Genomic DNA, 11,533 nt, shown 5'->3' with positions numbered 1-11,533 from the left:
GTTTTAAGTGCAAAAAAATGCGAATCGTCCAACAATTTGCAGAAAATTGTATTACGAACTTTTGAAAATCATCTTCAAATGACCGGGTAATTATAATTACAAATGAGATTGCACATTGCCGTGTACTGTTAAATATTGTTTTAAGAACTAACAATCGATGTTGTGCAACAAAAGTGTGCCCAAGATCCACTACAATAACGTTTTTGAAAAACTGTTGGACCTATTTTAAATCGCCTACTAAGTACCTACTTAGGAAATTAATTGAGGAAACAAATTGTGTGAATAAGAACGAATTCATAAGATGAATGGATCTAATCAAACCGGCAGACCATATGGGTAACGTAACATTGAAATTCGGATGTTCACCTTGCTCCGATCTACATCGGCATTTCTTATAATGTAGCAGGTTCCAATTGGAACCTGCTATTGTTTATTCAAGGAGACGTTCAATAAAAAAATGTTTATTTTTCCTTCTGTTATTGTTAAATTAAGTTAAGTTAAAGGCCAAGCGGGACGTGAGTGGAAATGTTTTCTTCATTTAATTCCGTAACGAATTGAGCTTGTGGGCAAATAAATTCACTGGTAACGGATTCGTGAGATCGGAAGATCTTTGAAAACCGGTCGCTGTTGTTTGCTATTTCCATTTTTCTGCCGCGGGATTGCGGCGTCATATGGGAACCCAGAAATCTTCTAACCAAGAACCGTAATACGAATCGCTTCAATTTTATCCGAGCACATTAATCTGAGAACTGATTTGAGATTCCCCGCATAAGTGCTGTTCAGTATTCTTCAAGCGGGCCGAATGTTTCAATGTCCTTTTTACTAATTCAATGGTTTTTTGCCTTTCAATTCCATTCGACTGCTGAATATTTGATTGTCACTCATTATTCCTACTTCCTTAGCACTTTCAACTAATCGCTTTTTATATTATCATCAATGAAAGAACGGAACTTTAGTGCTGTGTATCCTATTTTCGTGCATAAACTTATACTTTGCCAGATCTTTCATGATGGCTCGATTATCCAAATCGTCATTTTCCAAGCTGGCCAGTAAAGTGACCAACAGATGAACACTGCCGACAATGGCAAAAGTGAGGACCATTGATTCGAAGGCTGATAGTGGCATTCTAAAGATCTGAGTAATCAATTGCTCCTGAAGCTGAAACAAGCAGCCAAATTTAAAACGCTCAACTGAGCTAGTTGGACCGTTGCTTACCGCTGATGGAAAACATGATTTTAGTCACATAGTGTGATTTTTTCACTTTAAAATTTTGCCATGACAGAAAGTGTAAACGATTGATGACAATGGCACCTGCACAAAGTTTCGGGAAATCAGGCTAGAAACATAACAGCATCGATGTAATTAGATAATATTAAGTTTATTAAAAATATTAGGTACAATTAAGTAACATTAACCACATTTTAAGCTGAGTGTGGAAGTAATAATTAACAATATTAAATACTAATAAACTATTATGAGAAACACAGATCACACAGCTGCCAGCCAGCTGCGAGTTAGTAAAATGCAATACTTACTTACATAAATAAATGGATGGATGATTACGTTCAAATGCATGAGTTTTGTTACCAATGGGAGCGGATAATGCCGAGAGATTTATGCAAACATTTTAACAACAACTGTATCAGGGGCTCATAAAACTCTCAAGCATTACTCCTGATCTCATCAACTTGAGTTATTCTCTTTTTTCAAAAGGGACGGGAATATTTCCGTGGTCCAATGGACAGAAAGGGTAAAATGACTATGGACTCAGAACCAACGGAAAGTATGGCCTTTGAACTTTCATAATCTGTCGCTCAAGAACATTTGCTCTGGATCAGATTATGAAAAGTGTTCCAAAGAAAATTGTTAAAATGAGCTGTGGCTTATTAAACGATCCAGAAGAGCGCTCGACGCTTGAAAGAATCTCGCATATTCAATACACATTTTCATCTGCAACGATTCTTACAGCGAGAGTGTTTCTGGTGTTTAAATCAGCCGCAAAGAAAAACTGGTGCTTATTCAGAACCAGTTGGACCTAAATTACCTTAAACATACTCTAAAATTAACAGCTGTTTAGCCAGTTTATATTTTTAATTTACTACGCTTAAACCAGCTATTGTTTAGTCCGTATGGACTGAACAACAGCAATACACCAAACAAAACGTTAAAACATTCATTATAACAATCAATAGAATAAATATAAAAATCATCATAAATAGTCTTAATTAATTAAAATGATATATTGCAACACGTCTACGTATCACTAGGCTTGGATATACATACATTGCAAAATGCTCAACTGAGCTGCTAAAATAAAATTTATAAAACATTACCAAGGGATTATTTGAAAAAAATGTGTTTTTCAAATAGGAATAAAGCAAATGGTTATGATGTTCTCAGTTTGGCCGAAATACCAATTTTTCTTACATATCACAATTAGTTTTATTTCTTTTTTCCTTATGCAATCTTAATTTATTGGTCTCTGCACTTGCATAATGATAAAATTATTTAAACCCTGTGTGGCTTCTTAGAAACAAGTGGTCGTGTTGTTGATCGATTCATCGCAATTTAAAGTCAAATGTTCATGATTATACAGGGGGAATAATTGGAATTAGTTGCTTATTCTACAGCCAATAATACGTGAAGCTCGCGTTTTCGAACAACTTTGCTTTCTTTTAATTAGTGGCTGGCAAAATGTCAGATAAATTAGCAAACCTGGTTAAACACCCTGCATGTTTAGAGCACGATAGTGCAAGATTACACAACTAAATAAATGTTTTTGCATCTACAGGGCTAAATGAATTCTTGTCACCATACATCTGGAGTTCCTTTGATTTTGGAGCATTCTCGTGCACATCTCCAGTTATAGACAGAGACTGAAAAATCAATCTGATTTCGCAAAAACTAGTGTTTCAGATGAAAATAAAATAGATAGCCTTACGTAACCCAATCACCAAATTAGTCTAACGTTGTCTAGCCTCAGACCTAATCACTTTTCTACACCTATATAAATATCAGGGATATAATCAATGGAGTGGAAAAAACCCACTTGGTTATTAGTGTGCATTTTTCGCTTCGCTAGTAATTATACCTTAAAGAACGAAGTGATAACTGCGATGGCATAGAGGACAGGTCTAGGTCGGGACTTTGGCTAGAATATGTTGTCCCGATTCGACCGGCCAGCTCTTTGGAAATTGCGGTTGTTCTGTCTTCTGGCGTTACTCATCTCTCTGGCCACTTCCAGGTCTTCCAGTCGCTGTGTCAGCGACAGCTTCTGTTGCACGGCCAATCTGAGCAGCTGGTTCAAAGTCTTCTTTTCATCTTCAGCAGCGGTTAACTGTTGCTGCAGCTCATCCACTTGGGTCACGTATTCTTCGCACCGAGCCGCAAACATTGCACGCAAACCTGCAATCAGTCAATTATTGGCTCAAATATCAATATTATAGTTTGCCACGCGGTTTGTACTCACTGGAGAACGTGGCAGCATCTTCCTTAAGTAGACGCAGCTCATTCCTCAATTTCATCATTGTTTCCGACACGATGGTCTTTTCCTTTTCGTATTTGCTCTTCAGATTGGTCAACGCCACTTCAGCGGTGTTCTTGTTAGACTTAAGGACGGTTCGAAGTGTGGCAATTTGTTCCCTCTTAGTGGACAGCAAACTCTTCAGTCTGATCACTTGCTCTTGCAACTCCTGGACTTCTTCATTGTTCTCATCCTTAGCTGTAAGATAAACAAACGAGATTTTGTATGAATATTTACATTAAAGAGCTACACTTTCCAAAACTATAAAACTCACATTCGTATGAACCATTCGTTTTCTCCCTCTTGGACTTTTCAATTGTGTTCTCAATAGCAGCTCGCAGATGCTTGATTTGGTCCATAACAGTGCACACATTTCGCGCCAATGTCGCGGCATCGTTCAGACTTTCCAGATCGTGCAGAGGCACGTCACTCTTCAGGCGGCTCCTTAGCAGCTCCAACTTGCTCATTTCGCCGATCATCATTGGCGCGGTTTCAGTCACTGAAGGATATTGAAATAACATTCCAATCAAAACGGTATTTAAACCAAACTTACTAGGAGTCATGCCTTCTTTTTCATGATCCAACACAACGCGCGTGGGTGTTTGGCCATTTACAGTACAAACATGATGATACAGTTGCGCTAACTCTTCAGTGACGGTTTGCAAGTTGTTCTGCGATTCGTCCAAAGAAGCGCCTGCTTGCATGGCAAATTCTCTTAGCAAATCAAAGTCGCCTTAAACATGCATCCAATTAAAATAAATTCTATTTTCCAGAGCTGCAGCCCACTACCTTCGACGTCCATTTGCTTCTGCTCGGTGTCTAGCAGCTTGTTCTTCAAGTTAGTGATTTCACTTCTCAAAGTCAAGGTAGAGTCTGAAATGTTGGTCAGTTTCTCTAGCTGCTTGATATCTTCCTTAAGCTGATAAACCTCTTTGTTGGACATTTTGAACCATTGCTGATATTGTCCAATCAGTTTGCTGGCTTCTTCTGAGGGCGCTTGCAGTACTTTGTCGTAATTATGCGACAGGTGTTGTAGGGAGTCCACATGAGCTGCCAGCTGAGTCAACCTGCGTGAAAAACAAACAATTTTCCTAGTTTTCGTTGGATGTTAACTGGTGTGTACCTGGCGACAAACACTTGCAGTTCCCCTTGGCTCTTCTCCACCAAACTTTGATTTTCCCTGAGCCCCTGCGTGAGCGTGATTTTCTCCTTTTCCAGCATTTCAAGCTGTTTCTCCAGTTTCTTCAGTTCATTCAAATGAACCTCTGAAAACAAATCGACGTGCTTATCGTCTGGTGATGTTAATTCCGATCCCGTTCCACTCGATAAACTGGCTTCTATGTGCTTTAAACCTATGGAGAACCGGAATAGATATATTCACGTTTTTAGCTCCCAGGTGTACGAATATACCTTCTTCCTCGCCATCACTGCCCAAAACAGTTTCCTCGGTGATCCCTCGTATACTATAAGCCAGGTTGTTAATGTTGTAGAATGATTCTCTGTTGATTTGCTGGTCCAGTTCCTTTTTCAGGGCGTACTTGGCTTCTCTTTCGCTTTGCAGTGTTTCAAGGGCTTCTTCCATATGTTTCTCGGCGATTCTTTTCAAGTTTGTCAATTCCTCAACTTGCAGATTGAGCAGCTCCATTTCCTCGTGCAGTCTCCTGATTTCATGTTTGAGGCTTTCATATTCAACCTAGAATGATAAAGGAACATATTTTCCAGGAAATAAGCTTGGATGAGCTGGGGCCTTGAAGCAGGATGTTTTGCGTTGTTTGCAAGAAAATACAGCTGAGAAAGTTGAAAATGTTTGTAAAACTGATCAGTTTTTCAGGCTTTTGTTCTGGAGTAGAATTTCTGCAAGGCTGGTTTGGCAGGCAAGTAGAAGATAATGTTTTCGCTTGCATTATAGTATTATTTGAGGGATTATTTGATTCATACCTGGGCGCTTCTAAGAGATGAAACTTGTTTCTGCAATGCAATGTTCTCTTCCTCCAGCTCTGAGTAGTCCAAAATAAGCCTGTTCTCCCTGAACTTCACTTCCCTGAGCTCAGTTCTAAGTCGTTTGCACTCCATGCTTCGATCCTCCTTGTCCTTGCCCATGTCATTGTTTTCTTGGAGCATGCGGTCCCTTTCAGCAGTGACTCTGTCCAGTTCATGTCGCAACTGCTTATTATCATTCTCCAAGTCAATGATTTGGGAATAAAGGGATGTTTCCCTAGCGGCCGACTCGTTGATAAGAGATTCTTCAGTTTCAATGCCAGTTTTGGTGGTCACTTTATGACTAGATTGGAACTTTGCTAGGGCCTAGAATCGAAAAAGGGTATCGGTGAAAGGCGAAGAAACTATTTGCCACCACAGCAAATCTCACTTACTTCTTTAGTTATCTGTAAGTCGTGCTTGGTGTTCTCGTACAGTGACTCGAATTCTTCGCATTTCTGCTGCAATTCCTTCTTTTCCTCCAACAGCACTAACCCAAACTGGGCAGATTGGACCTTTTCGCTGCTGGCCTGGTCAAGTTCCCGGATCAGTCTTTCGATTTCGCTTTTCAACAGTTCCTTTTCCTCTTGTGATGCCATAGTGGTGAGAGTTTTAATCAATCGGTAGTTCCAATGTGACAATAAAAGAAGGGTTTTTTCAAGCAATATCACAACATTTTCGCCATATTTTCGCAACCCTTCAATGTGTCAGGATGGTTGTCAACATAGATAAAGACGAGTAGACGGTTGTCAATATTGACAGAAGCCGTATGTTTTCAGAGCTGCTACACAAGGGACAGTCCAACGTTTACAACGCCACCTGTCAAAATCGAAGGAAATGTTTTAGATCAATTATTATGGTTACCATTTGAAATTCTCAAGTTGACCCCTGCTTAGCCTACAAGGTCGAAGTAGGCGTTGTTTTTCTGACACGAAAAAACTTTCCCCTTCCAGATATTAACTTCTTATTTGAAACATTTTTTCCTCGGATCACTCGTTTCCGAAATATTTAAGCGTTTCAAGATAATAAAAAAACACCATGATATATGTTACAAACAGGAGATTACATCGATGTCAAATCGCTGACCAATTTTCTGCTGAATGATCTCAGAATATTCGATGGCTCACCGGACGTGATTTTTTCCCTCGGTTTCAGCATTCATTATTTAATCGCTAAGTAATCGTGATTTTTTATTTGGGTACGCCTGATAGAACTCAAAATGGAGAATATCGAATTATAAGTTAATAATTATTATTGTTCTGTCTTTCTCATTGCTTAAATTTCGGCATTTTTTAGAGAGACTAAAATAGGTATATGCTTAATTTGAAAAAGAAACAAATGTACTTTTTTTTTCCACTTACCTGCTCGGCTTATAATGACACCAAATTCACCAAAATGTATTTAAACTACCACGAATCGCATATTTTTATGTTGAATGGTTAATATTAAAGTGAAATTTCTAGATAAGCCAACCAAATAAATTATAGGTACCGTAAACCAACAAGTTATCAGACCACCGTATTTTCCGGTAAATCACAGTGGAATTGTCGGATGTTACACGAAATCCGTTTACATCTTTATTTATGGCATTTAACTCACCTTTCATCAACGTAAGTGTTGGCATCGAGCAACTCCAATTTACCATCTGGAATACCATGTACCAGCTTGCGTAAATCCACGGGTCTTTTTGCGTCTACCACAAAACTGTTGAGCTTTTCTTCTACAGTCAAATACGAGGCTTTAAGCTGTTGCAACCGTTGCAGACGCACCAAACATTTTCTGCACACAATTGGATCTGGAATAAAGTGCAAGTCCTACAACGCAACAAAGATATGTTAAAAAAGCAGTAGAAATTATTTTTTGCTTTTTACCATTTCCGGCAAACAAAACTTTAAAATACTCTTAAGATCAGGGGGATCTTCAATAAATTGCTTTTCGATGGATTTCAAACAAGTCTGACAGCACCCTGGTTTGGAGAGCTGTTTCTTCCGTTGCTGTTGACATTCGAAGCAAGCCAACTTGAATTCATGCAGTTTATTCACCAAATGTGAGCATTGATGGCAAATAGACGGATTTATCGTTATGTCAAGATTCTGAAACATACAATCTAGGTATTATAGAAAATACCAGCAATTCCCAGGTTTCCCCAATGTGAACATATTTGATAATTTTTATGATGATGTGTACATGTAAACTATTGGGTAGGTATTGGAGATTAGTAACAACTACCTACGTAGACGTAAATTTATTGCTTACCACTTCCGGTATTAAGCTGTTAACAATGCACTTATAAGGGTCTGTCAACTTGGAATAACTATTACTTTCCGAGAACAGCAAGCAAAGTCGACAAACCTCCATGTTTAATTCAATAAATTACGTAAATAGGGCTGTAGTATTGAAGGTCATTGCTCAGAAAATTACTTACTATAGAATCACTTTTCTAATAGATTGAATATATCTAGTCATAACCTTATTTCAATTTTGCAGTCCCGCGCCTCCTAACCTATTTCTGTTCATGGAGCAATAATCATGCACAGATCAAAGAGGTTACACTGTGGTAATCATGTAATAGATCCAGAGTTTTTTTTTGTTTATAATTGTTTATAAACAATGTCCCACAGCCGGAAATCGAGCACAAACTATTGTCTCAATATTCTGACATCCCTCGGAACAACTTCCAATAATCTTTTACCATCATATTTTCAGTGCCCGACACAGGCTTTTTAAAGTGTAATCCGACTGGACTCAATACGCTTCGGCCCGGTTTCAGGTACAAACCAATATTTATCATGGGCCAAATAACATGTGACAAAAAATCACAGATACTTGGAACAGTCACACATGGAACCTGTGACTGAAAAATACTCGTTTGTGTCATCCCTAGTATACAGTTCATTGAGTAAACCTTTGAAAATAAAACCAACTTAAACTATAATATGAATATGATATTGAATATAAAACTTAGTTTTATATTCAAAGAAGTAAACACAACGACTTTCTATAAGCTACTTGCACGCCACGTGACCATAGATGAAGGCTGCACGTGACTGACACTGACAATTATTTTAATTCTCGGTTCTTTGGTAAGCCAATCTATACGTATTGAATGAAAATATAAAGGAAATTAATGTGAGACAACATTTTATTCAACTTTAAATCACTACTTCACGAAATTAGTGGTGAAATATATATTTAAAACAGATATTCGTCATATATGTAAGCATCTCGGAGCTAAAAGTGAGTTGTAGCTAAAGCTACTTAATTACCAGATTCAGATAATCACCCCTGTTTATTAAAAGGTCAGAAATTGTCTTGCCATCAAATATTTCGTTAATGATCTAAAAAGTTACTCTTGTTATTTTGAAGTGCAACAGGTATCAATGTATTCTTACAGACTGGATATACGGATCTGCAACGTCTACCTGTTCCCTAAAAATAATGCGGATAGCGTCGGGTATTATTTCCTGTATAACTCCATTTAATAATGGGTCCAAATCGACGTCTCCATTCATAAAATTTTCAAAATGGCTCTATAAGAAACGGAGCTAAAGGCTCTTCATGGTGGTGTTGGCGGAGTACCTACTTACCTCGCAGTCCTCCACAAAAACTTTAACCATCATTGGAAAACATAAGCGAGAACTATTCAAACTCAAACTGGAAACAACTGCTACCGATAAGTTGTTCAATTCAATCCTTAAAAAATTGTTTGTAACAAAAATGTAAATTATTTATCAAACACCTGAAATTTTTATCGAATGGCTTACATGAAATTGCCTTTGCCATAAATATCAAAAAGACGATTCTTGCCGACGTAGCCGTCGAGATCATATGATCCATTAACAAAAGCATTCGCAATGGTAAAATTGAAAATTTCAATGTTAGCAGGATGAACAATAGAAAATAATTTCCAAGTGGGAGAAGAAGTTAGTATCCATCCATCTGTCATAGTACCTTCAAGACTGAAAATAATTATAAACGAATTTTATTCATTAAAGCAGGGGCCAACTTGAGAATTTAGTATGTATTTTTACGTTATAGCAGGATGGGAGAAATTGACATTAAAAACATCGTAGTTAATTCATTTTGTTTCCAGAAATAGCTCATCTAACTTTTGCAGGATTGCTTCACTATTATCTAAAAATTAGGAAATATATGATTGCGATTGGTCTGACCCTCACCATTTGACTTGCCTGAAAGTTGCGCGCCGCCATAATGAAGGCTAGTTTTGAAGCAAATTTCTACTTCGCCAATGGTTAAAGCAGCCAGTGTTAACACCAGCAAAGTCACTGAACCAGTACTCCTGAAAAGTCCATTACCTAACACCCGGAAAATGGTACAAAAATCAGCCCATACTTACATTTTATCACATACCGTACACTTGACAACAATTGTAAACTTAATATAAATTGATTATTTATGTCCGAGTTCTGCTTCAGATTAGATATTGTTGATTAAAATTGCACTTGTAAAGTTGAGTAAAAGCAATAGTGATTGGTGTGATTGACAGAGCACAAAAGTCTACATTATGTGATGTACATATGCATGTACATCACATGAATGTTCCAGGTATATTCTGGGAATATCATTTTGCTATGTGGGCATTTAATCATTTTCCACAATTATTGTATTATACATTATAACATGTAAGTACACTTGAATTAAAATGTTTAATAGATTTTATTTCGCACTGAAATCCATGAAAACTGAATAAAAAATACATTTTAAAGCTACTTTGCTTCATGGGAATGCAGACAGGCAAATATTTAGCGTGTGCTAATTAATAACATCAACATTGGATGGTAGTTTGTAACTGTATGTATATGTCCTGTTATCCTAAACAGGAGTACTTCTACAAAATAAACAGTAGCAATGAGAGCCATCAGCACTATACTGGTTTTCAATATATTGGCAAACGGTTTGCAAGCCGCCGATGTGGCGACTAAGATTCAGAAGGAAAACGTTCTACTAAGCAGAGGAAAGCGGTACGTGCAATGGCCCAAAGGCAGCAATTTTGTAGTAAGTGTCCAAAAAAATTCAATTCATATACGAAAGTTGTGGATTACTTGTAGATTAACTTTACTTGCACAAAACCGCTTCTACGTTACCAACCGCTGACTTGGAATACCGTCTATGAAATGGATATTCCATTTGCTGCTTTAATAGAGACCAAATCGTTTTTTGGTCAAGCTTCAAAATCAAAACGGCACGTTCTGGAAAGAAAAAATTTACTTGGGCAATTGGAGGATTTAATGTTTCTGTGAGTAGGAATAACCCTTGACCGCTTCGATACGAAAGCAGACGCTATGCGATTTCTAGGATGGGCCTAAACGGACGGGCGTGTGTGAACAGACTGTTGTGTGAATCAAAAATATTTCTGGAGACAAAAGAAAGGCCAATGCTTAGAGAGTTGATTCGGGTGTTGTTTAGGTGAGAAATATCTGGAAACTGATTCTTCTAAAAAAACTATAGTATATACTATAACATGTATGTGTTCAGCTCCTACATGGATGACGAACTGCTGAATGGATACAGTGACCGAGACTGCGATGCCGATTTCAGTTTGTGTCCGATGTCAGTGTTGGCTCTCTTCGTAAATTCAACCAATGAGGACATTAACTCCTCTTATTTCTCTGTGCGCCAATAAACAAAAATATGTACAATTTTGGTTGTAGTGTATTAATTAACTTATTTCCTATAATTTGCATTTGAATTGAAGCAAAAGCAGATCGCCGACCTATGTATATGTAGTCAATAAAAAAAGTCCATACATCCGTTATTTTTCAATATTATTTCTTAGTTTGCTATTTTATTTTAGTTTAATTAGCAAAATCATAAAAGTAAATGTTGACAGGCTCCTTAGAAGTAATAAAATTAATTGAAAAGTCATTTGAATCACTTGATTTGAACAATAAATTATGAAATGATATTTTGAATGTGACGTTTGTAAACAAATGTGATTAATATGTTTCAGGCGAAACCTAACAAACCCAAGGGCGGATCCAGGGTGGGGGGCATGGGAGTCATGACCCCCCC

At 37.5% G+C, this 11,533-nt stretch overlaps 3 protein-coding genes and 1 long non-coding RNA gene across 5 annotated transcripts; 1 reads left to right on the top strand and 3 right to left on the bottom strand.

The window, feature by feature from the left end:
- Positions 1-445: 445 nt before the first annotated feature.
- Positions 446-1,343, bottom strand: LOC125504876. The gene is made up of 2 exons (XR_007281761.1): positions 1,216-1,343; positions 446-1,158 (listed from the first exon to the last, which is right to left on the bottom strand). It is a non-coding gene; the product is annotated as an uncharacterized LOC125504876 (long non-coding RNA).
- A 16-nt stretch (positions 1,344-1,359) lies between these two features.
- Positions 1,360-8,128, bottom strand: LOC109546910 (protein bicaudal D; the record flags this gene model as incomplete). The annotated part of the gene is given in 12 exon segments (XM_019918083.2): positions 1,360-3,405; positions 3,470-3,721; positions 3,798-4,022; positions 4,077-4,256; positions 4,313-4,590; positions 4,647-4,875; positions 4,934-5,216; positions 5,462-5,827; positions 5,896-6,319; positions 7,100-7,314; positions 7,372-7,593; positions 7,757-8,128. Coding segments are annotated over 9 exon segments (2,271 nt in total). The 3' UTR covers positions 1,360-3,151.
- A 496-nt stretch (positions 8,129-8,624) lies between these two features.
- On the bottom strand, positions 8,625-9,477 carry LOC109546911. The gene is made up of 4 exons (XM_019918084.2): positions 9,265-9,477; positions 9,088-9,193; positions 8,893-9,030; positions 8,625-8,838 (listed from the first exon to the last, which is right to left on the bottom strand). Exons 1-4 carry the CDS (start codon positions 9,444-9,446, stop codon positions 8,755-8,757), a joined length of 510 nt encoding a protein of 169 aa, XP_019773643.2. The 5' UTR covers positions 9,447-9,477; the 3' UTR covers positions 8,625-8,754.
- LOC109546913 lies at positions 9,459-11,269 on the top strand. Of its 2 annotated transcripts, none has more exons than XM_019918087.2 (5): positions 9,459-10,143; positions 10,342-10,516; positions 10,570-10,757; positions 10,817-10,927; positions 10,997-11,269. In XM_019918087.2, exons 2-5 carry the CDS (start codon positions 10,370-10,372, stop codon positions 11,142-11,144), a joined length of 594 nt encoding a protein of 197 aa, XP_019773646.2. In that variant the 5' UTR covers positions 9,459-10,143; positions 10,342-10,369; the 3' UTR covers positions 11,145-11,269. The 2 variants fall into 2 exon arrangements, with proteins under 2 accessions (XP_019773646.2, XP_019773645.2); XM_019918086.2 differs by having other exon boundaries at positions 10,228-10,516.
- Positions 11,270-11,533: the final 264 nt, after the last annotated feature.

This window comes from Dendroctonus ponderosae, unplaced genomic scaffold (genome assembly GCF_020466585.1).
Source record: "Dendroctonus ponderosae isolate FM_Combo_2020 unplaced genomic scaffold, Dpon_F_20191213v2 Dpon_F_20191213_6, whole genome shotgun sequence".
NCBI classification, from domain to species: Eukaryota; Metazoa; Arthropoda; class Insecta; order Coleoptera; family Curculionidae; genus Dendroctonus; species Dendroctonus ponderosae.
This window is presented reverse-complemented; position numbering and strand designations above follow the sequence as displayed.

Excerpts from the sequence above, each read along its gene's own strand:
- LOC109546913 (XM_019918087.2), top strand. The coding sequence starts at position 10,370 with ATGAGAGCCATCAGCACTATACTGGTTTTCAATATATTGGCAAACGGT. Across the intron at positions 10,517-10,569 it reads CCAAAGGCAGCAATTTTGTA|ATTAACTTTACTTGCACAAA; the intron begins GTAAGTGTCCAA and ends GATTACTTGTAG. Across the intron at positions 10,758-10,816 it reads TTGGAGGATTTAATGTTTCT|GATGGGCCTAAACGGACGGG; the intron begins GTGAGTAGGAAT and ends TGCGATTTCTAG.
- LOC109546911 (XM_019918084.2), bottom strand. The coding sequence starts at position 9,446 with ATGACAGATGGATGGATACTAACTTCTTCTCCCACTTGGAAATTATTT. Across the intron at positions 9,194-9,264 it reads TATGGCAAAGGCAATTTCAT|GATTGAATTGAACAACTTAT; the intron begins GTAAGCCATTCG and ends CAATTTTTTAAG. Across the intron at positions 8,839-8,892 it reads CAGATCCGTATATCCAGTCT|ATCATTAACGAAATATTTGA; the intron begins GTAAGAATACAT and ends GTAACTTTTTAG.